This window comes from Pteropus vampyrus, unplaced genomic scaffold (genome assembly GCF_000151845.1).
Source record: "Pteropus vampyrus isolate Shadow unplaced genomic scaffold, Pvam_2.0 Scaffold74, whole genome shotgun sequence".
Classification (NCBI taxonomy): domain Eukaryota; kingdom Metazoa; phylum Chordata; class Mammalia; order Chiroptera; family Pteropodidae; genus Pteropus; species Pteropus vampyrus.
Window position 1 is genome coordinate 5851284 of NW_011888855.1, and position 27958 is coordinate 5879241.

Sequence of the window (27958 nt, forward strand, 5' to 3'; positions counted from 1 at the left end):
GGAAGGGTTTTGAATAATGAGTTGCACATAATTTTCATTCTTCATAATCGTTTTGTAATTTTCATTCTTCCTCTAAAAGAAGGCAAAACATAGTAATAACAGGTAATTTTATTGATGCTTACAGCATGCTATACAACTCTATGTAGCCTTTTCCTGTTACTTGATCCCAATAACCCTACAAGTTATTATCATCCCCATTGTACAGATGAGGATACTGAGGCCCAGAGAGGTCAAGTAATTTGTCTAAGATTCATAAGTAAAAGAGCTAGAATTAAAATTTAGAAAATTCAGGTAATGCATATTACACTTTAGTTTATTTCAAAATGTATGTTTAAACTGATTCATAGTAAAAGTTGTAGAGCTATGCTGCACAGTAATATGAATATAGTTAACAATACTGTACTGTGCATTTTAAAATTTGGTAAGAGGATAGATTTCGTGTTATGTTTTACTACAATTAAAAATGTTGACTCACAAAGTGAAATGGAGCCCATTATTTAATACTATATTATATAGGAATACCTGGATCCTTAAAACTGCAACTAGCTAAAAATGTGTGCTTATTTTAGAACATAATAGTAATCCATCAATAAAACTTAATAAGAAAAATGCTAAAAGGTCTGTGTAAGTCATAGTCTATTAGAGGCAGACAAATTAGTCATGCTGTGAATAACATAATTCAGAAAATTTAAATACATGCCCTAGTTTGGAAAATGTAAAATATGGTACTTTGAGAAACAGACTGGCAATTTCTTTAAAAATTAAACAAATACATACCTTACACCCACCATTCCACTTTTAGATATTTACCCAAGAAATAAAAATATACATCTACACAAAGACTTGCACATGAATGTTCACAGCAATTTTATTTGTAATAGCCAAAAATAGGAAACAACCCAAAATAGGAGAAGAGATAAAAAACTGTAGTATATCCATACAATGGACAATACTCAGTGAATAAAAGAACAAACTGCTGATACATGAAAAAACATGAATGAATCTCTAAACCATAATACTGAGTTTAAGCCAGACATAAAAGAAAATATGCTGTGTGTAATTCCATTCATAAACTATTCTAGGAAATGTAAACTAATCTATAGTGACAGAAAGCAAATCAGTGGTTATCTGGGGACAGGAATGGAGGAAAGATGGATTGCAAAAGGACATGAGGACATTTTAGGGGGTGATGGAAATGTTATGTATCCTGATTGGTGGTGCTGGTTTCATAGGTGTTTATATCTAGCAAAATTCATCAAATTGTACCTTTCAAGTATGTGTAATTTATTTTATATAAATTATACCACAGTAAAATTGTTTGGAAATTTTAAATCTAGGAAAAAATACATGTTCTACCCTAGATATTAAGATGTATTTTAAAGTTATAATAATCAATCAAAATTATACTTTTATTGAAATAAAGAGAGAAATCAATGACATAGAAACAGACCCTAGCATGTATAATAAGCATTTTGCCTATGATAAATGTGAGTCAACATTTTTAATTGTAGTAAAACACACATAACACGATATCTACCCTCTTACCAAATTTTAAAATGCACAGTACAGTATTGTTAACTATATTCATATTACTGTGCAGCATAGCTCTACAACTTTTACTATGAATCAGTTTAAACACATACATTTTGAAATAAACTAAAGTGTAATATGCATTACCTGAATTTTCTAAATTTTAATTCTATGATAAAAAAGCATTCCAAATCATTGGATTATTCAGGTTGAAAAAAAGTATTGCAACATATATGATAAAAGACTAATATGCTTATTATTTTACAAATAAATACAGAAAAAGATATTCTAATTGACAAATAGATTGATTCTTAAGAGATACAAATGATCAATTAGTATGTTCAACCTTTCCTGTAAGTGCAATTAAAAAAAGATACTATTTATAGCCTATTAAACTAGCAAATATTTTAAAAATTATAATATCTAATGCTAGGTTAAGAGTAGAATGTATAGCCAATGCTACTTGAGAGAACCTGAATATAAATCAGTGAAATCTTTTTGGAGAAAAAAATAGCAAAATATATTAAAAATTCTAAAAAGTATAAACCCTTTTGCCCACTACTCATGATTTTAGAAATTTATCCTAAACAAATAATAAAATAAATTCATAAAGACATATATAAAATATGTTCACTGTAGCACCTTTACTAATAGTGAGGGAAAAAAACCTGAAAACAAATGTCTAAAATTGCAAGATCAATTAAATAAACTATAGTATAGTCAGACAATGAAATACTATGTAACTGTTGAAAATTATGATGTAATTATGTTCCATATTTATTGACATGTAATATGTTTATAATATACTGTTAAGTAAAGATAAACAGGTTACATAGCAGTGTATAAAGTATAACACCTTTTAAAAAGCATAAACTTCCTTTTTTTAATGTGAACCAGTCGTATAGTCATTTATTATCATTATCAAGGATTATGTACTGTACATAATTGTATATGCTGTACTTTTATACAACTGGCAGCACAGTAAGTTGGTTTGCACCAACATCGCCACAAGCACATGGGCAATGCATTGAGCTACAACCTTATGATGGCTACAGCATCACTAGGCAATAGGAATTTTTCAGCTCCATTATAATCTGATGGGATCACTGTATATGTGGTCTGTCACAGACCAAAATGTTATGTGGTACATGACTGTATTTAGTTCCCAATGTACCACAACTCCCATTTCACAGTGGATGACAAAAAGAAATTAATAAACTCACATAAGGCCACATGGCTAAAAAGTGTTAAAGCTGAGGTTCGCATGCATTGGGTCTGTGCCCAGAGGCAGCACTTAAAAAGCATAAATTTCTATGTATATATTTGGTTGGAAAAAGTCTAGACGTATATAAACCCAAATGTTAATAGTAATTTTTTTTTGGATTATGGGAGTTGGGAAAATCTTAACTTCTCCTTTTTGTTTATCATGTATTTTCTAATTTTTTTATAATCATTTTTTATTCTTTATACAATTAAAAAAATATGAAATTTTAAAAAATCAAACTGAAAATGTAGTAAACAAATTTATCCTTAATAAACTCTAGTTCTCTGCAGGTATCAATGAAATAATTTTTTCTTTCAAGAATAGTCTTTAGATGTTTATATATCATATGTTTATCTAAATAATAGCAACAACAACTAGTAACATGAACAACATTTGTTGAAAGCTTATTCAAGGACCTATGCTCAGAAAATTTCCACTATTACTTCATTTAATCCTCCAGCCCCAGAAAATAAATACTGTTAATGTTGTTTTATAGCCCAGTAAACTGAGGCACAGAGATTAAGTGACTTGCCCAAGGTTACAGAGCTAATTAGTGACAGAGCTGGGTTTTAAATATAGTCTGTGTTTTCAAAGTCCCTTCTTATAAACATTACATTATACTTGCTTTGAAATATAGGTAACCACTTTATTTTTTTAAGGGCTGTACATTAGAAATAAGATACCTTAGTTGATCTGGGAAAGGAAATTGGCTGGATAGAGAAAATAAATAAGAACAGAGTCACTTTTCATAGTAAACTCCCTTTCCTTTTGAATGTTGTACTAAGTGTGTTGGTATACATTTATTATTTAGATTAAAATGAAATTTAAATTTTAAAAGAATTAAAAAGTGCTATGTAATGTTTTTGTTTTCTCCAATTCAAGGTGAATTTTGGCATTGTTGTCTTTAAACATTACAACTGCAGCTGCCAAAGTCTTGTTAGGATACCACTATACAAAGAACAGATCCCTAACTTGTGTAGACTAGCTATTAAAAAGTGGTGATAAACATGGTAAGTCCTTAGAATTTTTGCAGTTAATCCCTAATTATCATTAAAATTGGGATAAACTAAAAATAATAAACAAGATTATCCTAGGGAGCTTTCAGTTCTAACAGTCTATGAATTTTAATTTCTCTGAACTAAAGACAAAGACAGGAATATAGTAACTTTTAACAGATAACATTACTTTATGAATCCTTTTGGAATTTCATTAAAGTACTGTCCTAAAACTATATTATAATTTATGCAAATTTCTCATAAATAAGTTCTTAATCTCTCAACATACATGAACTATATCTGCTAACAATCCATTTAACTTTGGGTATTTTTTCCTTGCATTTTTGGGGTGTTGAACTTGAGGAAGAACCACCCCAGCAAAAATAGGACTCTTGGAAAAGATATTCTGCAAGTGAGGTGTCAAATTGCCTGAAAAGAGAAAAAATATGTATATAAGAAAACAGAGAAATTAGTCTATAATCAAAATAATCAAATTGCTATGTGGTCTGCATTAAATTACTGAAAAGGGAGAATAACAATTTTGATCTTTTAATTTTTTAAAGTTGAACAAGGAACTATCTGAAGATAACACAAAAAATTGAAGTTTCCCCAGTAATCTGTTGATAGTACACAGGCAGTAGAAAAAGTAAAACAACCAGGGTCATTTTCTTTTCCCAAAATATAACACATAAAATATAATGCTACCAGGCAAAACACATTCAAACTTTTATATATTTCTGTATGGGTATCTAAATGGTTTAACTATCAAGTGTTTATCAATAAAGCCTTATTCAAAACAACTAAAATATTAAAATTATTTAGAAATAGAAATATTGCAACAAAGAAACAAGGTTATAAAGCAGTAGTAGCATGGAAAGAACCATAAATAGAAATGGAGAGAGCTAAGTTCTAGCACCAGTTTTGCTCTAACTAGTTCTGTGACCTTGGGCAAATCTCGCCCCTTTCTGTGCCTCAGTTTCCTCATCTGTAAAATGACAAAACTTGATCCCATCATCTCTAAAGTTCCTTCTAATATTAATCTCATAACCAGAACTTTAAAGATAACACTAAAATGTGTGATGCTTTAACGCTCTGAACTGTATCTTTAATCAATATTTATCTAGATTTCAAGATTTTTAGTTATTTACAGTACCTTCCTCATAATCCTGTAATTACAGATTTATGTATAGCTTCCTCACCACGAAAAGGGCTCCTTCAGCTCCTCATTCAGAAATATATATATATAAAAAAACCACTGAAACTCCATAAGAAAGGTTATCCATCAAAATATTTAGGTAGTCAAAGCAAATAATCACATAATTTAGCTTTCATCAAATATTTTTTTGAATAAGTTACTTAGCTATTTGGTTATCTACTATGCTAAAAAAACCCATTTACTCAGTAAATAATTGATATTGTATATCCAAGTGCTTTAAAAAAGCATTAAAATCAACTCTATTATTTAAACGTCTTCTTTGAGAGATACAATTATCTGTAGAAGCCAAATTTTAAAACAATTTTCAGACAAACTAAAGTAGATTCCTATTATACTATTTTTCTTATTATCAACCGTCAACACATGGCTTAGCTATTTGCATCCTGGCAAAGAAAATATTATTTGTAAAAACAGAGTTGTCTACCTTCTTTATCAGCCCAAGGCATCCATCTGCTGCTATCTATCAAAACGATATGCTTCCCTGTTCTTATAACGAAAAATCTATATTTGAAAGTCAAGCAGAATTAATCTGACAATATTTATTTTAAGCTTTTACCAGTATTTCAGTAATACTCACCTACTTTTAAAACAATTTTATGAAGTAAATCCAAATCAGAGCTGCTAGGAAGAAAGGGATTTCCAGTGGCCATCTCAATGATCATACAGCCCAAAGCCCAGATATCCACAGGTCTGAAACAGAGAGGAATAAATCACTTTTTTTTCATGGAGAAATATATAAAATATCTTTTCTAAAGAAAACTTTTAAAATAAAAAGGTCAAAGAAAAAATAATGGGTAATATCATTTATAAATTTTCACTGTAATATCATATGTCGACTTTAGGATATACATTAAATATGACCACATTGTATTAATAACATTAAATAGCTTATATTTAAATTGCATGAGAAGTCACTTCGCAGTCCAGATAAAAAGTAACTGTATTCTAAAATTGTTTCAGATACTTATATAAAGATATTATGATAAATGGTTTATGAATTAGAATAACTGAACACTAAAATCATCTTGTATTTAAAAAGTAAAAATTAAAAATCTTAAACATTTTACCACTTACATTTCATTTATTCATCTTAACACATTGTGAGTCATCTATAATTCAAATTTTTTTCTATGTAATCAGTTTTTTAGAAGATAGTTTATATCACTGGGGCTTTTAAATAGACAAAAGGGATACCAACCCCACATACAGAAGAAATATAAATGAATGCTACGAGACCTATTTTTTACTGATATACTGATAAAAATCATAAGCTATAACTGCTGGCAAGATAGTAAAAAGATCAGTGGTTGCCAGGGGTTCAGATAGAAAAAGGGAAGAATATTTACAGAGTGAACAGTGGCCACCTGCTGGATTTTTGTTTATCTTTGTGCATGTAGGGTTTAGAGTAGGCTCACATGTCAGATACTGATGATACCCCACCCTGTATGCTCTCTTCCCACCTCTAAGTTCACCTGCAGTTGCAGTGGACCACAGAGGTTTTTTTTAGAACTGTGAAACTATGCTCTAAGATACTATAATGGTGGATATATGATATTATACATTTGTCAAAACCCATAAGAAATACAACACAAAGAGTAAACCTTAATGGAAACTATGAAATTTAATGATAATGTATGAATGTGGTTTATCAATTCAACAAATATGCTAAACTAATGTAAGAGGTTACTAGGAAAACTGTACTGTGGGAGAGGATAAAGGGGGTTTATAGGAACTCTGTACTGTCTGCTCAATTCTTCTGTAAACCTAAAACTGCTTTTAAAAGTCTATCAATTAAAAAACTTGAAAGAGAAAAAGCAATATTCTATACTACATATATGCTACTATTTCTGTTTAAAGGAGATGTGTGTATTGGTATTGCTAGATAATGATTTTAAGGAATAAATTATTTAATTGTACTGTATACAATTTTCAAGTCCACATTACAATAAAAACTGGATATAATAGGAACTTATTAGCTTGCTCATTTCACAAATTTTAAGAACTTAATAGAAATTTATGTTTCAGTGAGAAACAGTAAAATCAAGACCAATTGTTAGCCTTCAAAGCTTTAAGTAAATTATCTGAAGCACTCACCATCATACTCACCATTTCTACCTCCAATAGAGGCACTAAAAAATATTCCTACACAAATCAGTTCACTTTTCCTCAGCTTGATTTGAACTTTCACAGTTCAATTTAGTAAGGTAAGGCATTATCTGCAGAAATGTAAAGCATTGTATGGGCAGGCCTTTCAGAGAGCAATAAAAGACTGAATACATGTAGTTGATTGTCACTGCAGCACTAATCTTAAAGGGCTCCCCTATTATCTGAAATATGAGCCAGTTCTACTCTCACATGCAGGGTAAAAGGAGAATTAAAAAGAAGCACAAAGAGATGGGCTTTTATCATGAGATAGTGAAGAGATCTACTGACCTACTCTCCAGTGAAACTGGTGAACACTATTTTTTTAAAAACCCACAATAAAAGCCTCTTGAAATAAGCCTAAGGGCAAACAACAAATGAAAGATCTATTCAGGAAATCTATAAAAACTTGTTAAGAAAGATAAGTTTGTGATATTTGAATTAAGACCACTCTCTCCCTCTTTCATTCTGGCTCAGTGAGACAAAGATTCTGCCCTACACACCATGCTACATTTTGAGGCATCTAGAACAGTATAATTTAAAAATTATTACTTGCCAGTCTTTGCAAAGAGGGTGCCATATTCCAGAAAACAGTAAACTTGGCAGTTCTTATGGTAATACTGGCAGGGGGAGGTAAATGATTTTAAAATCTTTGCAGAATGTAGAGACTAAAGATAAGCAGAGGAGGCAACTCAGCGAAAGGTGGGGCACAACTTAAAGCAAGCGTGGATACGGTCTGAGGGATGTCTGTATAAGTCTGGGGTGGGGGCCACTCAGTCACAGAGGACAATAGTGGTAAAATTAATAGCCGGCAGGGCAGGTGCCTACAGGGTCTCTCTGTTGTATTTACAGGTGTCCTTTTTTTAGCTCTAACCCAGACACAGAAGGCAGAGGTTGTCAGTAATAGAGGTGACAGATAAACCATGGAAAAAAGAGATGGCTAGGAAAGGCCGGGCAAGATCCCAAAATATACATACTTTCCATAAGAGGTATCTTTCAATACTAATTCTGGAGCTCTATACCAGCGTGTAGCCACATAATCTGTATAAATGTCCCCAGGAGCTGCTAGTGTTCGTGCAAAACCGAAATCACAGAGCTTAGTAATTCCTGACTGGGACACTAAAATATTCTCAGGTTTTATATCTCGATGAATAATCTAAAAAACAAACAGAAGATGCAATACATTAAAATGAAGTTTTATTGGAGAATTTCTCAAAAATTATACAGAGAAAATTTAGCTAATTAAGATAGTAAAGCTATTTTCTTACCACATGTAAAGGATTAACTACACACTGCAAAAGCTAGTTATACATTTTCAATTTTTGTCCCATCTATCATCTCAAAATGAAATGAAGCCAAGAAAACAGACATAATACTAAAAAAGGTAAATCATATTCCTAACAGGAAAAGTAATCAAAAGAAAATGAAAAGGGTTTAATTTTCCTTTAACCCCACGTCACACTCCAGATACTGCCCTCTCTCTCATTTCCTCCACAGCTAAGCCTTATATTTACTCAGTTGTCACTTTCTAATCACTCATTCACTCCTCAAGGTAAGGTGTCTGTCTTCTGCTCCCACATTGCATTAAACTGTCCTAGCCAAAGTCATCAACAACTCCATTGTTGCTACATCCAATAGACAGCCCTCAATACATACCTTGCTTGATATCTTAGTGTAAAATGCTGCCAACCACTCCTCCATTCCTGATTTCTGGGACCTAAAATTCTCCCAGTCTCCTTCCACCTCTGTTTGAAGTTCTTTCTCTGTTTGTCCCTTAAATGCAGGGTTCTGGTCTTAGGCTTTATCTTCTCAGACATCATCTTCCCAGGCAAACTCACCTACTTTCTTTTTGGACCACTTTCTTCACTTGGTTATGGAGACATCATACTCTCTTGGGTTTCTTCTCACCTATTGGCTGCTCCATCTTGACCTCATCTACTCTTATAGCTTTAGTAACTATCCATATACTGATGATTTCCAAATTTCTGTGTCTAACCAAGATATCTCTTAGTTTCCATGAGAAGTAGAATTCTACAAGAAGTCCCACTCAGCAAATGCAAAACTAAATGCATCATCTTCTCTCCCAAACTATTTATTCTTAACAGGCTTTAGTAAATGGAACCAAAACTGACTCCAAGTCTCCAGCCGGAAACCAAGGTATTTTTTCTCTCAGCTCCTATATACTCTTAACCCATCTATTTCTCTCCCTAGTTCAAGTCCCTTCAGCTATCTCACCAAAAATTACCACACTACCAACTGGTCTCCTTGAATTCACTCTGATCCCCTCTGATCCACTGTCCACAATGAAGTTATAGTACTATTTTAAAATCACATGTGATCATGTCATTTCTCTGCTTAACATCCTTTAAGGATTCCCCATCTGACATGACAATTTTGAAACTCCTTAAAATGGCTTGTAAGGCCTTGTAGGATTTGGCCCCTCCTCTCCTTATCAACCTCCTCCCCTCATCTATACACTATTAGTTTCCCAGTTTTCCAGGGCTTCTCTCATCTCTGTGCATTTGCTGATGCTGTTCCAACTGCCTGGAATACTTTCCTGGCCAACTGTTCCCTCAGGTCTCAGCTTAAATGTTTGTATTAGGAATTCCTTTCTATGTTCTCACATCATTCTGCATGTCCTCATCACAGTATCTGTCATGCTATATTATTAACTGCCTGTTAATTTTTGTAACTCCCACTAGATTGTAAACTCCATGATGGCAAGATGTCCTGTCTTATTCAAGCTATGTGTCCAGGGCCCAGTACAGTGCCTAAAACAAAGAAGGCATTTCAAAACTTTATCAAATGAAGTATGTTTGCATCACCAGAAAAGTTTCATAGCACAAGTAAAAATAGCTCAGTTACAGAAATGCAGGATCTTTTCTTCTTTATAAAACTTATCACTATAAATCTTTGGGACTGGCTCTTGTTCTGCTTCAGTCTCCTTCCACAAAATTAACAGGGTAATGAGCAGCCTTAAAGATGTCTATAAAACTATATTAATCCTTTTTACTTCCACAACTTTTGATTACTATATGCCAGCCCCTATGCCAAAATCTGAGGATATAATGTGAACAAAAATAGACATGAAAAAGCACATTAAGATAGCACTTCACACATCCTGCCCACCACACATCCATAACCTTCTCCTCAGTGCTCCAAACATGGGACAGAAAGATCTATCCAGCTGATACTCTAATGGTCTCACTCTTTTCAACAACTAACACAACTACATGCAGAATTTTCTTATCCTTGAAAACCAAGCACTCTCTGAAGCCCAACTTTTAAAATCTGTTTTGACAACATCCTCCTTAGTCTTCCACTATCACACTGAGACCTCCATAAACAGAGCATTTCTATTTGTTTTAGTCTTCCTTCACTTCTCTCATCAACATTTAGTAATTTTCAGTATAAAGGTCTTGTACATCTTTTGTCAGATTTTCTCTAAGTATTTATTTTCTTTTGATGCTGTTGTAAGGGTATTTTAAATTTCAATATGATTGTTGCTAATATATGGAAATACAATTTTGGTATATTGATCTTGTCTCCTACAACCTTTATAAACTTACAGATTAGTTTTGTTAACTTTGTTGTAGATTCCACAGAACTTCCTATATAGATAATGATGTCATCTGTGAATAAAGACAGTTTTACTTCTCAGAAAAAGATACCACTTCACACTCATTGGAATAGCTATATTCAAAAAGATGATAACAAATATTGGGGAGGACATGGAAAAACTGGAATTCATTGTTAGTGGGGATGTAAAATGGTACAGCCACTTTGGAAAAGCTTGGCAGTTTCTTTAAAAAGTTAAAACATAAACGTATCATAAAATTCAGTGGTATTCTTAGCTCTTCCTATTTCTATTCCCCTTTCCCCAGCTCCTGGCAGCTTTGTAAACCAGCAGCTCCCCCAAATCGACGGGGTTATATTTCCTCCAAAACCCCATATCCAGATAACTGTCATTATCTGACCTGTCCAGCAGGTCACTGAAAAATCCCACAAGAAGGCTTATCTTCATTTAACCTAACTCAGAGATTGTCCAGTGCAAACAGCCTTTCACCCAGGGCCTTCGTCAGAAATAATTAGCAGCCACTGTATAATATTATAGCCACCTGAGGGAGCTATAACAAGACAAACAACAAGTTGACCAAAATACTTTTTAAAAAGGCTGGAAGTGAAATGTCCATAAAGAGATGTCCAATTCCTGAGAATTAAGAAGGCTACATGCAGAGCTGTGCATATGCCCAGAAAAGACTCGAGATGGTCCTAAGCTCTTATCTCGAGCTGACTTTGAGGCTCTGCACAAGCAAGAGGTTTAAGGCTAGGGCAGAGTTGTAAATTATCTGCCTGAATATCGAAGTCATTGTCCAACCACACAGAGGGAGCCTCTCAATAAGTAATAAATAAGGCTGAGACATTTGTTGGTTTCAGGTATTTAAGGAAATCTCTGTCCAGTCTTTATCTAACCATTAAGCTAACTGAGCAGAGATTTCAGTGGTATTCTGAAGAATACAGAGTTCCAGAATTAGCTCAGGAAAGTAACTAAACGGCCACAACAATAACAACAACAACAAAAAAAAAACACATCAAAAACGACAAACCCTCAGAGATGGGAAATGGATTTCCAGTGTCGCCATATTATTTTAAATGTCCAGTTTTCAACAAAAAATTTCCCTGAATAAAACACAAAACAGGTATGCATAGAAACAAGGATGGCCCATACACAGGAAAGAAAAGCAGTCAATAAGAAACTTTCCTGAGAAAGTGCAGGCACTGAACTTACACGACAAAGACTAGAATCGGCTATTTTAAATAGCTTAAAGAATCCATGTCCAAAGAACTATAGAAAAGTAGGAACATAATGTCTCATCAAATAAAGAATATCAATAAAGAGAAATTATAAAAAAAAAAAAGAATTAAATATAAAAGAACACTACCAAGGAAGCAAAAAGCGCACAGAATGGGAGAAAATATTTGCAAATTATATCTGATAAGCATCTAATATCCAAAATATATAAAACTCAATAATAAAAAACAACCCAATTGTAAAATGGGCAAAGGATTTGAATAGAAATTTTTTCAAAGAAGATATACAAATATGAATCTGTTCTGGATATTTCATTTAAATGGAATTTATACTATGTAGTCTTTTGCATCTGACTTTTTCCCATTTAACATAATGTTTTCAAGGTTCATTCATGTTGTAGCATGAGTCAGTACTTCATTAGTTTTTATGGCTGAATAAATTCCATTGTATGGATTTACCTCATTCATCAGTAGATATATTATTTGAGTTGTTTCCACTTTTTGGCTTTTATGAAAAACATTGCTATGAACATTCCTGTGCAGGTTTTTATGTGAACATGTTTTCTTTTCTAATTAACTAATTCATTTATTTATTTTTATGGTGACATTTGTTACCGAAATCCAATAAGTTTTAGCTGTACACTTTAACAGTAAAGCATATATATATTTACAGTGTGTTCATCTCCCATAGTTAGATTTGTCACCACATATTTGACCCCCTTTATCCCATCTACCTCCCCCTTCCCGTTTGCCCCCTCCCCTCTAGTAACCACTAGTCTATTGTCGTTGTCCATGAGTCTCTGTTTGTCCTATTCATTTGTTGCTTTTAGGTTTATATCCCACATATGTGATATCATGTGATATTCAGCCTTTTCTGTCTGGCTTATTTCACTTAGCATGATTATCTTGAGGTCCATCCATCTACCATATGATCCAGCAATCCCTCTACTGGATATTTACCCCAAAGACTTGAAAACTCATATCCAAAAAGATATTTCCACACCGATGTTCATAGCAGCATTATTCACAGTGGCCAGGACATGGAAGCAACCGAAGTGTCCTAAAATAGATGATTGAATAAAGAAGCTATGGTACATATATACAATGGAATATTACTCAGCCATGAGAGATGAAATACTGCCATTTGCAACAACATGGATGGACCTTATGTGAACATGTTTTCAATTCTCTTGGGTAAGATACCTAGAAGCAGAATTGCTAGGTAATATGGTTATTCTATGTTTAGCTTTTTGAGGAACTGTCAAACTGTCTACCATAGCAGCTACACTATTTTACACTACCACCAGCAGTGTATGAGGGTTCTAATTTCTGCACTTCCTCATCAACATTCTTAACTGTCTATTTTTTAAATTACAGCCAGGCTAGTGGGTGTAAAGTGGTATCTCACTGTGATTTTGATTTACACTTCCATATGACTAATGATGTAGAGCATCATTCCACGTTGTATACCTTCTTTGGAAAAATGTCTATTCAAGTCCTTTGCCCATTTTTTAAAAATTTTATTTTATTATTAATTCCAAGTATACAGTACATTGGTTAGATCCTTTGCCCATTTTAAAAGTGGACTATTTGTCTTTGTATTGTTGAGTTGTATTTTACAGACCCTGAATGTTAGATGCTTATCGGATAATGATTTGCAAATATTTTCTCCCATTCTGTGAACTGTCTTTTTACTTTCTTGATGGTGTCCTTTGATGCACAAAAGATTCTAACTTTGATGAAGTCCAATTAGTCTACCTTTTCTTTCATTATTTTTGGTATCGTATTTAAATAACTATTGCCTAATATATGGTCATCATACAGGTTTTTACCTATGTTTTCTTCTAAGAGTCTTATAGTTTTAGCTCTTATATTTAGGTCTTTGATCCATCTTGAGTTAGTTTTGTATAGAGTGTTAACTATCAGACTTTGGACTCAATGAGTTTGATTCTCCTTTACTTTGTAGTGGAATGCTCTAGAACTACATAAAACTTCATATTACAATCTGACTTATAATACCTCTGCTCTATAGAGCCCTATGTGCTTGAATTTAAACATTTATCTAAGAAGAGAGTTCAAATTTCCATATCCTCTAACAGCCTCAGAGACCCTGGTTCTTAATCACCTAGAGTTCAATTTCATAAACTTTTCAATTGGATGTTATACAATTAAATGAGAATGTATATATGAAAAAATAAGCCGGTAGTTTCCAGAAAGATGCTGAATATCTGAGGTGGACTGCAAGAGCAGGAATTCCCTATATGCCCTAAAAAAAAAAAAACAAATGGTAAGTGCAGTCCTTGACTAGATCCTGATTTTAATGAATCAGCTGTGAAAGACATTTTAGGAATAATTGAGTAAATTTTAATATAAATTTGGTATTAGAGGATATTAGGGAATTGTTAATTATGCAGATTATGTAATGATTGTGAAGTTATACAGAAAAATATACTTTTTTGAAGGGCTAAGTAGTGGAGTATTTAGGGATAAAATGCAAGGTTGCCTATAATTTACTTTAAAATACTTCAGAAAACAAAATAGATGAAGCACACATAGCAAAATATTAACAATATATTAAAATACATTAAGTAATATTAAAATGTTAATGATATTATTCATATAATAATAATTCTTCGTTTGGAAGACTGAGTTTAAAATCCAAACACAGAGTTAAGAAAATATGCAAAAGAGACCTCAATTTAGGGAAGTAGGGCTTTGTGGAGTAAGGGGTGTGTTGGGGCTAAGGAAGATTGAAAGTCCTTAGGTATTAATCAGAATTACTTAAAGTTCATAAAGTTTACTGAAAATTGAATGAAATTTAATACGCTCCAAAAGGGCTAGAACCAAGTCTTTTACTCAAGACTGTACCCTCAGCACCTGGTAAAAATCAATGTTTGTTACCAGAATATGCTCAATAAATATTTGAAGACCAAATAAATGAGGGAATAAATAACCATTTCTCCCTCATAAGTAGCAAATATTTGCATTTAAATTCTGACTGCTTTGAAAATGGTTTTCTGACTGTTTCTAGAATGAAAAAGACAAACTAGATTCCTACAGTTAGTTACTACAACTGAACATTAAATTTCTATTCAAGCTGCCTGGAAACCAATATAAAAAAGAAAACATGTTTTCATTATTAAATAAAAGAAGGTAAACAAATACTTCTGGAGATATAAAGCTTTTGCTGGTACTAAATTGTATTTGACTTCATGAATTCTTATTAACAGGAACATGGGGTATCATGGTAGACATATTTCTATCATGGTAGAAATATTGCAGACATTTCAGTTACGTAAAAACCCAATCACCTTAAATTTGGAGATATTAAGAAAATAAAGTCTTCCTTTCTTGATAACCTTAAATCATCAAGGCCAGAACCCAGATATCCAGATAATAAGTAATAATAATATTTATTCTAATGAGCCACTTCATTCATGGCTGCCTTAATTCTCAAAGGTAACTAACCTTGTGAGGGACAGGGATAATTGTACTCCAGGTGCTAGATAAGAGCAGGAGAATAAAATAATGTGAGGCCTCTTTCTCTGATGTCCTGCACACCCTCATGGATATTCTTCTGGACTTGCTGCTGAGGACTAACTTTTACCTTTGTCCCGAGAGTAATCTACCCTTACTTCTTCAACCAAAGTCTCTAAGATGAAGATTCTCAAAGCTGTATATCCAGTTCTGACAACTTCCTAAGGCCATGTTATATAACTGGTTAAGCACTACTTTTACTTAGACATTCTCACTGTTCTTGAAAATACATCAATATACTGAAAAGCAATTCTTCTTCTAAAATACATAACTGACAATGGCACTATCATTCTTCTGCTCTTGAATTTAAAATCTTGGAATTACCTTTGAATTTTCCCTCTGCTTGCATCCCTCTCATATCTAAGGTGGAAATCTTTCCACCTTCTCTCCCTGCTATCCTCTCTCTCCTTTGCCACTGTGCTAGTCCAAGTGCTTATCACTTCGTATCTGGACTGTCATAACAGTATCTCACCTGATCTCCCTGTCTCTCTCTATACTTATCCTCCACTGTAGCCAAAATAAGCTTAAGTTTTGTTTTTATCCTATTATAGCAGTGCTCAAAAACCTTCCATGAATCAAAAAACAAGTGTTGGCAAGGATGGGGAGAAAAGGGAACCCTCATACATTGCTGGTGGGATTGCAAATTAGTACAGCCACTATGGAAAACAGTATGGAGGTTTCTCAAAAAATTAAAAATCAACATACCTTTTGACCCAGCAATTGCACTTCTGGGTATTTATACAAAGAAAACCAAAACAGTAATTAGTAAAGATCTATGCACTCCAATATTCATGGCAGCACAATTTACAATAGCTAAGATATGGAAGCAACCTAAATGCCCATCAACAGACGAATAGATAAAGAAATTATGGTTCATATATACAGTGGAACATTACTCAGCCATTAAAAAAAAATGAAATCCTACCATATGCAACAACATGGATGGACCTAGAGGTTATGCTGAATGAAATAAATCAGACAAAGATAAATACCATATGATTTGACTTATATGCGGAATCTAAGGAACAAAAAGAACAAACTAATCAAAAACAGACTCACAAATATAATTTGGTTATGGACAAAGGGGAGAGGGGTTGGAGGGCTGGGAGAATGGGGTGCAGGGTTAAAGAAGTACAAATCAGTAGTTGATAGTTGGTCACGGGCATGGGGAGCATGGCAGAGAGAATGCAGTTAGCATTATATGATGGCTAAGTGGAGGGCCCAGGGAGGGAGGGAGCAACTGGGAGGATCATTTTATGAACTATATAGATGTCTAACCAATGTACTGTATACTTGAAACTAATTTAAATAAATAAATTTTTTAAAAACCTTCTATTAAAAAAAATAAAAAATAAAAAACTCTTCTATGGTTTCCCAGTATCCTCAGGAAAAAGTACAAAGTACAAACTCCTCAGGACGAATTTCAAGGCTCTGGAAAACCTCTCCACAGGGCACCTGTGCAATCTTATCTCACTTTACCTGGTCTCTGTAAGCTGAGGAATCATCACTCTCTGAAGTATCTATTCTCATAGTGGCACCCCATCTGAATGTATTTCCTCTTCTAGTGAAATCCTAGCTACAGTTCAAAATTGTACTTACCTCAATTTCACCTCTTCTTTGAAGTCTTCTGCCTCAGTCTAGCAACTCTCTTTATTCAAGAAACATTTTTAAAGTCTCCTATAGACAAGGCACAATAGCAATACTGATAACATGACTATTCCTGACTCTCTAGCAGCACTATTTACTGAGCACTTCGAATGTGCCTGGATGCAGTACTAAACACTTTGTATCTACTACCCAATTTGACCTTTACAAAATATCCATGAGGTACTAGAGTATTATTTCACTGAAGAGGAAAATGAGGCTCACAGAGGTTAGATAACTTTCCTGGTGTCACAGAGTAATGGGGCTGCCACCTTTCATTGTGCAAGCTGTGAACTGCACAAGTTGTGTGGTTACCCATAGACAGGCTGGTGGGTGAAAACCCAAGATAGTCTGATTCCCAAGACTGTGTGCTCTTAACTATTACACTGTATTGCCTCTCCATGGGTCCAGCTGGCAATCTGAATTCTAGTCGCTAACACAACCATATTTTTCAAAGCTGCAAAATGTGATGCACTATAGCAAGACAGAAAATTAGAAATTAAGAATTCTGAAAAAGCCTGGAGTATATAGATGTTATGCCTATATCACTTACTAATAAAATTTTTTTTTTGAGGCTCTTTTATTTCCAGAATACATATCTAATTTTCCAGAAAGTAGAGCTCATGTTAGGAACAAAATATCTCTATAAAAACCTGCTGAGCTAAACACATACTAGACAATGCTAAAGACAACACTAAAAACCAGAATAGTTGGTCTTCTTTCCTTTCTTGACTTTTCCTAAGTTAAATGACAAGACTCTATATCTCTCTGCTACTTTCTTTCTTCTCCTAAAGGCATCCACATTCACATGTCATTCCCTTGGTCTAGCTTCCAGTTCCTACCTTCAAACCTTCCTTCATTTGAGTTAGCCTGACTTTCAATGTTTTTTAATGTACTTTCTCTAGTAAAAGATGGCCGAGTTAACTCTTGATCCTTTTATACCAAATTATTAATACCTCTTTTAGCATCCCATACTTGGTCTGCCCTATAATTATAAATATTGTGTGCTCAATGTTTTTTGGTTCTGCAATAAAATTGTAAAATAGTGATCCCATTTTCAGGATGTCAGGTAATATTGTACAGAAAAATTTAACAACCTTCATAAAAATACAACGTTTAAAGGTATGATTCATATATATCTATTGTTTGGCTTACTTGGAAGCACTTACATTATTATTGTGAAGATATTCAATTGCTCGAAGTATCTGGAAGAGGTATTTTCTAAGTCGTTTACTCTCTAGTCCATGACAATAATGTTGTAACTCATCTAGTACTGTGTGGTCAATAAATTCAAACACCAAATGAATTTTCTTTTTCTGTCTAAAAACTTCAATCAGATTGACCAGGTTTTCATGACGAAATTGCTATCGACAGAAGAAACAGATTTTTAATAAATTACTTCATGCACAAAAATTTGTACATATAACACCTATGTCATTTTAAAAAGCAGAAATGTTCTCAGGTTCTTCTCCTCTGTGAATTTCAACAGAAATTTTTCAACTAATTTGCTTACATTCCTATTTTAAGAAAATGTTAATCTACTTCATAATTAATATTTATAGAACAAAGGGAAATGCATTGCTTTACTTCAAGCTAGCATTTGATTGCTTATTAAAATAATTTAGAGTTAATGTCCTTTAATGCAAGTTAGTATGCTGCTAAGAGATGTCTTCTGATATTTTAACTTACTTTGTGGTTAAATTTAACATCTGAAATTTAAAAGGTCCTTATGTTTTCAAATGAGCAAGGATTTCAATGTCATGACTATGTGATCTGAATTTACAGAAATTAATTATTCTGAGTTTAATCCTAAACTCTTGAAAGTAAAACCTAAGTTCCAGGTAGACATTATAAAATCATCATACTGTAACAAGAGTATCAAATATTTAGAAACTTTTCAGATATATGAAATACCAATTTATAGCCATAGAAACTTTACATAAATATACAATTATTTGTGGGTATATTTTTGTTCTATTAAGCATTATACTATTATATCCTACTAGAATAGAATATTCTACTATTCTATTAAACAAGACATCTTTTTAGACTGGTAACAATAACTTAATTTCAAAATGTCAAAAATGGCATGAATCATCTTAGAAAACAAATGAGGTTTAATATTTTATGCTGTTTATTCTATTTTTTAATACACTGACTTAATTAAAATTAATTCTCAAATATTTAATTTTTCCAAATTACCAAAAATATTTATTCATTTGGCTAAAAATTAAGGAGTATGTTTTCAACACTGGATTCATTAGAAAACTATAAGAACAACTTTGCTTTTTTTCCAATGGCACAATTATCAATTTTTCTACTTGTCTATATTAATACATAAGCCAGTACTTAAAACGTTACTAATAGAAAAACATGCCAAAATTTAAGGCCAGATTCCTTTCCTATTTTTGTTTGCAATTTCCCTGATTGGCAAGATGCAGAGTGCTGCAGCGACAACATGCTGGCAGATGAAAAGGACTGATTTTGGAAACTACACTATTAATCTCTCAATAAGGAAAATTCTGGTCCAGTCTTTATTTTAGAGGCAAAAGCACTGAAGAGTTAATGTGAGTTAATAAGCATTAAGGAAGATCCATCCAAAGGATCAGATTTCTCCTCAGATAAACTATGAAACCCCTAGAAATGTTCTATTCTTCCTTTTCAAGTTGTTTGCTTTTGTTTTCCTTCATAACCGAACAACTATCTACAGGTATTTTCACTAATTGCTCGAACTGTAATTTATTTAACAAAATTCTAGCAGATAAAAATTTAGTTTACATTAGATCACTATGACCATCTTTTTAGACTAAGAATGTTAACTAATCCAAGAAATGTCTTGTGGAATTAAACTAAACATCCTATAAGAAATTAACCAATACGAATAGTTAAGGTGTCTCAAAATAGTTTGCATAGTAATTGTAATAGTAAAGTATATTTTCAAATTCATCTCTGTGTTCTTGCCACATATTGGTTTTTACAAATTGTTTAAGTAGAAAAAAATAATTGGCTTAAATGCAACAGAGTTGAAGAAAGAGCAAAAGATATTGCTTGGGAAAAGGTTTCTAATTAGATTTTCACTTACAGTACACAACAGTTGCCTTACTGTATTATGTTTTAGGTCATCAGGATAAGGACTGGTATCTTTCACAAAATTATCTTTACTGACTTTAACTTTCCTTTTCATTGTCTAGAAATAGAGTAGTTCCAACAATCCACAAATGCCTAATATATTTCTCCTATTAGAAAGCAAATTGGTCCATCATATCTAATATACCTTCAGAAAAAATATTACTTTGTATCAGATAAAAATGAATGAGTATGTTTTCTTCACATAAAACATCTAGACTATGTTGTCAGTCATAAATCTTAAAGCATCTAGATATATTTCAATATATAGAATACATATATATTTAAACATTTTTAAAATTACTAGTTTTGTACCCAGTCACCTAGGAATGTTAGTGCTCCTTTCTTCATACTCCTGAGTTCTTTGCCCTGCGTTGACTTGTCATACTTACAGAAAATTCTATCTTCTGCCCTGATCTCTCCTGGTATTGTTTCCCATTTCTATAAGCCTACTGGTCATCTTTACTTAAATGTACTCCTGTTACCTCAAAGTCAACATTTCTAAAACAGAACTAGTTCCCAAGCCATGTCTCTTTTGGGCCTTTCATATTTCCATCAATGATAGTACTACACAATCTCAAGGATATTTTTGACTTCTCCCCTTCTACTTCTTTCTACATTCTTTCATGTCTTCTTTTGCAATATATTATATTCCTACTTTATCTGCTATTCAAATTTCTGCTTTCCAGCAAGGGCCCTCACATTGACCAGTATTCCTGCATTAAAATCCTAACAGGCCTCCTTATTTTTATTATCTCAGTAATAAAAGTAATCTACTCCATAAAAGTGCTAGATTAATATTTAGTGCTAGATTAATAACCTACTCCATAAAAGTGCTAGATTAATATTTAGTTTCTTTACTCTGAATTCAAAATCTTCGACCGCTTACAAAATAAAATTTTAACTCCTTAGCCCAAAAGACAAGACTTTAAAACCTTCCAATTTACTTCTCTAATCTCACCTCTTTCTATTTCTGTACAGGCAAATGTCTCCACTCTTCATCCTTTCCACTCTGCTCTTTGTCCTGCTTTAGACTCTGAACTAATGCTGTTCCCCTAACCTGTAATAGAAATTTCTCCCTCTTAACTTCTACACATCATTTAAAGCCAAACACATGTCTAAATTCCTCCAAACTTCTCTACCCAAGAAAATATTGTGCTATTCACTTGGCATTTATTATTAGCCACTTTTTATTCAGTATTATTTCATATGTCCTCCTGTCTTTCTGATTAAATAAAAGTCCTGAAAAGCAGATACTGTCTTTTACCTCATTATAGTCTCGGCATCTGGCACAATGCCTTGCACAAATCAGATATTTTTATTAAGTACTATATGGATATTTCTAATTATTTCACAATATTTTGCATAACTTTTGTTACATTATACATAAAATCATATCTCTTGTATTTCTATAAAATTACAAAATGTAGACATTAGAATAGGGCATCACACTTGTTTTTCTAGTACGTCTTAATACATGTGTTAACTGAAATATTCCTTCTATAAATTTTTATTCCATAAAGATTTCTCTTTTGACTTACAGAGAGCAATTAAGGCAAAAGAAGCAAACCTTTAGAAACTTTATTTCTCTCGTTGCAATTTTGTTGACAGATTTTTCTGGTTTCTCATAAAATATTTTAATGGCCACTATCTGCCCAGTATCCTTATGTTTACACTTCATAACTGTTCCATAACTTCCTTCTCCCACTTTTCCAAGGGTTTCATACATCTCCATTCTTAAGGCCGGCTGCTTCTTCATGGAAATAAAGAAGGAAAATGTTAAACACATATATTTTATTTATTCAAGCTACAAATGCATTTCCACAATAAACTGATATATTAAAATACAAAACAGAAAAAATAGAAATCTTTTCTACAGACCCCGTTTGTCTCTGGTAACGCTGCCAGCTCGGCAGTAAGGTGGCCTTGTGGGGCTCCAGCCCTCACCAAAACTTCGGGAGCCTACTGCTGTCTCGGTTATTCCCATCAAAACTATGGTTTAAGATTTCGTCACTATATGTCACCTATCCATCATGCGGGGCGAGGGGTAAGGAGTCCTCACACTTGTCATGTCCCAGTCAAATATGAGATTCTCGCAAAACTCTCTGCAGTCGCCCACAAATCAGGCCCTGGAACCCAAGGAAACCTCAGTCCCGCCCACTCCTCAAACCAGACCTCTTGGGGTCCCGGACCAGGGTCGCGCCCCTCTCCCCCCAGACGACCTCAGCCGGGTAGCCGCCGCCACCTCAGCCCATTCTGTAGTCACGCCGGCTTGGCTCCGCTGAGTCCCAGCCCGGCAATGGGACGCAGACCCTACTTAGCTCGCGGGCCCGGCTAGCTCCGGCGGCGCATTTCCATGGCAACGGTGCCACTAGCCGCGCGCTCGAGGCGTAATGCGCAAGACCGGATCTTCGGCTGCGCTCGCATGACCCGGAAGGGGAAATGAGAAGAGGCAAAAACGAGTTCCTGGTGGGTGCTAAGTGGGCGTTCTGTTAAGGATGGGGAGTGTGGTTTGTGGAGGATCTAATTGAACCTTCCGCGCTATGTCGGTTTTGAACCGAGTTGGGGGCGGATCAGCATTTTGACTGCAGTGTGAGTGACTACACATCTCCTAGGAAAGGGGAGCCGAGTCGTAGGCTTATCTCACCTGCATCCCATATGCCTCCAGGCCAGAGAACACCTGCCGCCTATGCTGGGTCTTAAAAGGGTGGCTGGTGTCATTAAATACAGACATCTTGTGAAAGGAGACTTCCACGCAAGTCTAGTGTAATTGTAGTTTTCTAAGTTACCCAGTTACGTTAATATTCTGTAGACGTGAGTTCGACCTCAGCTATCGACATTCATCCTTGAAAAGGGAATAAGACGGTTCTTAAATAAAGACCATTTCTTGAACACCTGAAGTGTGCTTTTAAATTTTTTCTTCTAGTAATTTTTTAAAAACTCCCTTTCTACATGTCGAAACTCTAAAACTCCCTCTTTGGGAAAGCAAATGATTCAAAGGGTTCTACCACACACACATTGACATACAAAGGCACAGGAGGAAAAGAAGGCTGTTATCTAATTGCTAAATAACCAAACATGGGGTTGTTGGCATGGCAGCCTTCAAAAAATAACAAGCATAGTACTGGAGCAAGTGCCCAGGGACTTCACAGGGCTTTCATTTCTTTTTTTCTATAAAAAGAGTTAACTATTAAAAAGCCAAATCTCGTTATGCTTTCCCTAAATTAGCATCATTATTATCCAATGAATTCTAGTCTAGTTGGTCCCACTCCACCATGCACGTTAAAAATCACACCTATCCACACTAGTCCAAGCAGGTCTGAGGTTTTCTTGGATCCCAGGACCTGATCACTGCAGGAACTTCATATTTGACTGGGGGGAGGGGGGGGGAAGGGGCCATGACAGATGATGGCTAGATGAGCTTTTAGTAAGGTCTCACCACCCCCAGAGATCCTAATTTAAATGAAATAGAGTAAAGAAAGTGGTGTTTTAAAAGCTTCCCAAATGTTTCTGTGCTGCTAAGATTTATATTGAGAGAGCAGTGGGAGAGGAAGTAAAGGTGGTCACAGTTTTTGTTTATCAACGGTTTTTGTTTATCAACAGTTTTTGTTTATCATTGCCGAGATGGGACATCACTTGTAAAATTCTTAATCTTTTAGCAGGAAATGAAATGGGACCTCTTTCAGAGTTAATCTTTTTAGTAAACCTAGTTAAGTTTTCTTCCCTCCTTTCTTTGGGAAAAAAACCCTCTCCTTCAAAGCCTGATAATTGCCCTGGCAACTCAGATCCTCTGGCTATTGATAAGGGTCATCAGCCCATTCTTAGCAGAAATGGTGTTAAGTCAGACAGGGCCTTTAGAGTCCGAGAGAGGAGACTTTAGGCCAAAAGTCTTTTTTTTTTTTAATTCTTTAAGAGATATATTAACCAAGGCTGTTTCCCTTTACTCACTTAATAGGCAAATCAATAATAGAAATTAATAGATATATGAGTTAAATAGTGAGTTTGTATCTTTTCCTTGTCTAGGGACTGAGATGGCACTTAAGCAGGAAACACAAGACCCCCACCCTGAGGCAGAAAGGGAAAGAGCTCCATGAAACAAACCCCTGTAGGCAGGGACTACGGCCATTCTCAGTAGAAATCAGATACAGAAGAGACCTCCTGTCTCTCAACATCCATACTAATAATAAGGGGGTTCATGACTCTTAGAAAAGAGTAAGGCAGGCAGGAAAATTAGGGAGTTTCGGGTCTGCTTGCAAAGACACTGAGGTCACCCTATCCTAGAAGGGGCCCACCCTAATCCACCCACAATTAAGCAAGCCAGAAGGCATTTTTTAACTCACACAAAGAAACCAGTAGGCAGAGAATTAGATACCAGTTTAAGCCAGTCACTCGCACCTGCGCAACGAAGACCCCCAATGACCTTCAACTCACCTGAGCCTCATTATACAATCGTTATAATATGAGGCATATGCCCAGACATTCATTAATATCATTATAACAGACTGAATTCTGGGAACAAACATTCACAGAATGCAAAATGATGAATCACTGAGTCCCGTCAATCTTAATTGTCAATCAAGGAAGCCCACTCCTCTAAGAAAAGTAACCACCCACAGCAAAAAGGGTTAAATACCCTAAAGGCTTTGTTACCAGACCTGAGCTACGCTTCTCTTGTTCAGGCCCGCCTTCACGCCTGGGAAGTGTACTTTCCCTTCTAATAAAACTTTTCTTTTCTACCGTATTTCAGTGTCTTGCTCAATTCTTTGTTCGAGTCATCAAGAACCTGGACAACACGCTGGGAGAGGATCCCCACTCTCCGGTAACATCATCATTCAGAATTGTCATTCCTTTTAAAAAGTTATTCAACCATGTTATAAAATTTCTATGAATAAGAATGTCATAGTATATCTTATAGTGGGCTCTGACTTGCCGTAAGCATATTAAACATTTGTTGTGAGCTAAGTATTGGCAAGGGAAAAATCATGAGAGTCCTCTCAGTGAACTCACAATCTAGAGCTACAAAATCACTACATATAAAATTATAGCTTTAAAACTATTATGTTAAAAGAGAAAAGATCACAGGTTGCTAAAGCCCATATCAAACAGATTTAATACCTTATCTGGAATTTTCTGGTCGACACCAAAGAAGTACTCTATCACATGGGCCCTCTCCACCCATTCTGGAAGAAAGAAGAGGCAATCTGCATGATAAAAACCATTCCCATTCTCTCCCCTCCCTGAAAGATGTCCCTGCCCCCCAAATGAAATTTCTTTAAATAGTTCCCTCTCCTCACTTCTTCCTATAAAAACTTTCCATTTTGTAAAACCCCTCAGAGTGCCCTTCGGGTAGCTGGATTGGATGCATTGCAATTCATGAATTGCTTAATAAAGCCAATTAGATCTTCGAATTTACTGTTGAATTTTTTTAATACAAGGGGGAAGCAGGCCTGGTAACCAGGATAACCAATGATTCTTGCTTAAACACTGCTATAAGACTTCAATGAAAAACCTTCATTGATTTTTGTCAAAATTGTTACTTCATTTCAGAAAACCATAAACTGGGTTTCCAAAACAATTATAAATTGCTAGATAAATGATATAACAAATTTTTTTTTAAAGTTTCTCTTTAGCATTTCACTGAATGTTAACCCTACCAGTGTGTCTTCATCCTTAGCTATGGGGAGGATTAGGATTGCTTTGGCAGGAAGGCAAAAAAGTAAATATAAGAATATTCAGCTTTTGACTTACGGAATCATATTGTGAATGCACAGTAGGACCTACCAAGAGTTAGGGCTGGCTAACTTGATCATGAAGGAAATTACTAAAAGCAAGACAGAATTCAGGGTTTGAAGAAAAAGAGGTACCAGGAAAGGGGGGAAAGTTAACCCTTTCTTGTTCCGGGTCCTCATTCTATCCTCCCATTCCACCCTGAGCTGAAGACTTACCCAAATGAACACGAGTCTTCGAAGTCCTCTACAAGGATCAACACCTTTGAACTTGCCCCGCCCACCCCCCACCCCGGGGGTGTGGCGGGGAACGGGGGTTGGGGGAGAGGAGCCGGGAGGAGGCATTTCTGCTTCATTTGCACCTTGTTGGTTTTAAAAAACCTGAAATAAATGCGTTATCCAGCTAGATTTATAACCACCACCCTGGGTCTACATAACCTCTCCTCCAATCTGAATCACATTTTTAGGTTTCTTTGACAACCAACCTCCCATCGATAGGCTCTCTGGAGACCTCATCCCCACATTTCTTCGATAAATAACAATGGTACCCTATCATACCCAAATCCATGGACTCTGACATAAATCCTCAGATGAGAGCAGACCCACAACGGAAGAACAAAATTCGTTAATTCCGTAGGGAGTATGAACAAACCTTGGACAATGTACAGTTCTTTTATCTTTGCAGACTTTCCAACCCTGAAAACCCCACTACAATGCAAATACATACAGGCTATTAGGTGGCCGTACGGAATCATTTCAGGGGATTTCACTTTGTGTGGGCCTGAGCATTCAATGCCGCACTTATAATGGAGGTCCCATTAACTCTTTCTTCCTCATGTACCAGATTTGATAAACCATTGAATCGACCAGAAGAAACCTTAAATCCAAAATATTTTCGGCTCCGTTTAAAAGACGTAAGAAGCAAAACGAGCTTTGCTTCCGCCACCTCTTCGATTGGTCTCCCACTTAATAAGACAAAAGTGGATGGAAAACAAAGGTGTAAGCCCGCCCTAAGCCGGGTCAATTTAACTACCCACGTCTAAGACCAGGCTGAAACTCAGATTCAGGCGACGCTCTCACGTGATCCATTCTAATCGCGTCACAGGGACACGTGGTTCTAGATACTTCTCCTCCTCCCCCTCCGGGGTGGATTGTTGACAACCCCGCCAGCAGTCACGTGACCTTACGTCATCCCACCTCCTTTCCCTGAAATCTCTGGCCTCGCTTGCGTCCCTCTCTCCCCACCCGGTTGGGCCTAAACTACTGAAAGGGAGAGGGACGGTGATGTTTCGGTTACGAAATCTCTAAATCCACAATCTATAGTCTGAACACAGAGAAGACAAATTTTTTTATTATGTCAGGAAGTCACAATGGATGGAGCCTTGCCGAAAGGCTCCAATCTGAGATCTCATACAGCCTGTCCCCTTCTCCTCCACCCCTCACTCTGTGGTACTGGCGGAGGGCGGAGGGATCTGGAGGCGGCGGAGGGAGACGTCATTGCAGGGTTGTTTGTGCAGCCTCGGCGGCGGCGGTGACCCGCAGTGATTCGGCCGCGGAGCCGGGGGGTGGGGGGGCTGCGCGGGACTCTTTTCTTTCAGACTGACCGCGGGGCAGCTGGGGAGCATGTCGACCCCGGCCCGGAGGCGGCTCATGCGGGATTTCAAGCGGTAAGCCTTCACCTTCGCCTGGATGACGAATTTTTCTCCACAGCTACAGGCCTGTAGGGCGGGGATCCAGGACACCTTCCTCTTACGATCGTAGGAGGGCCGACTGTGGGCCCCGCGGGACGCACGGAAGGCCAGTTTAAGTCCCCGATCGCGCTCCCTCATCCTTGCTTGCTCACTCTTCTGACGTAAGAAATTTCGATAACGCCTCCCCCCAAAAAAGTGAAAAGATGGCTGTGGGCTTGTTCAGGCCAGCTGCCCGACGTCTCGCTGTAGCGTTCAAACCTCACCGCTCCCCCCCC

General features: G+C 35.5%; 2 protein-coding genes across 2 annotated transcripts in view; one reads left to right on the plus strand and one right to left on the minus strand.

The window, feature by feature from the left end:
- The window catches only part of CDKL3 (cyclin dependent kinase like 3), a 34889-nt gene extending 9458 nt beyond the window's left edge, over window positions 1–25431 (minus strand). The window contains exons 1-6 of the mRNA XM_023531919.1: window positions 25382–25431; window positions 21837–22019; window positions 18310–18504; window positions 8125–8303; window positions 5583–5695; window positions 4079–4218 (exon numbers count right to left, since the gene is read on the minus strand). Coding sequence (XP_023387687.1) covers window positions 4079–4218; window positions 5583–5695; window positions 8125–8303; window positions 18310–18504; window positions 21837–22001 — 792 coding nt within the window. The 5' untranslated portion in view covers window positions 22002–22019; window positions 25382–25431. The remainder of the gene's footprint in view (window positions 1–4078; window positions 4219–5582; window positions 5696–8124; window positions 8304–18309; window positions 18505–21836; window positions 22020–25381) is intronic.
- A 1792-nt stretch (window positions 25432–27223) lies between these two features.
- The window catches only part of UBE2B (ubiquitin conjugating enzyme E2 B), a 14164-nt gene continuing 13429 nt past the window's right edge, over window positions 27224–27958 (plus strand). Inside the window, exon 1 of the mRNA XM_011362314.2 lies at window positions 27224–27659. Coding sequence (XP_011360616.1) covers window positions 27616–27659 — 44 coding nt within the window. The 5' untranslated portion in view covers window positions 27224–27615. The remainder of the gene's footprint in view (window positions 27660–27958) is intronic.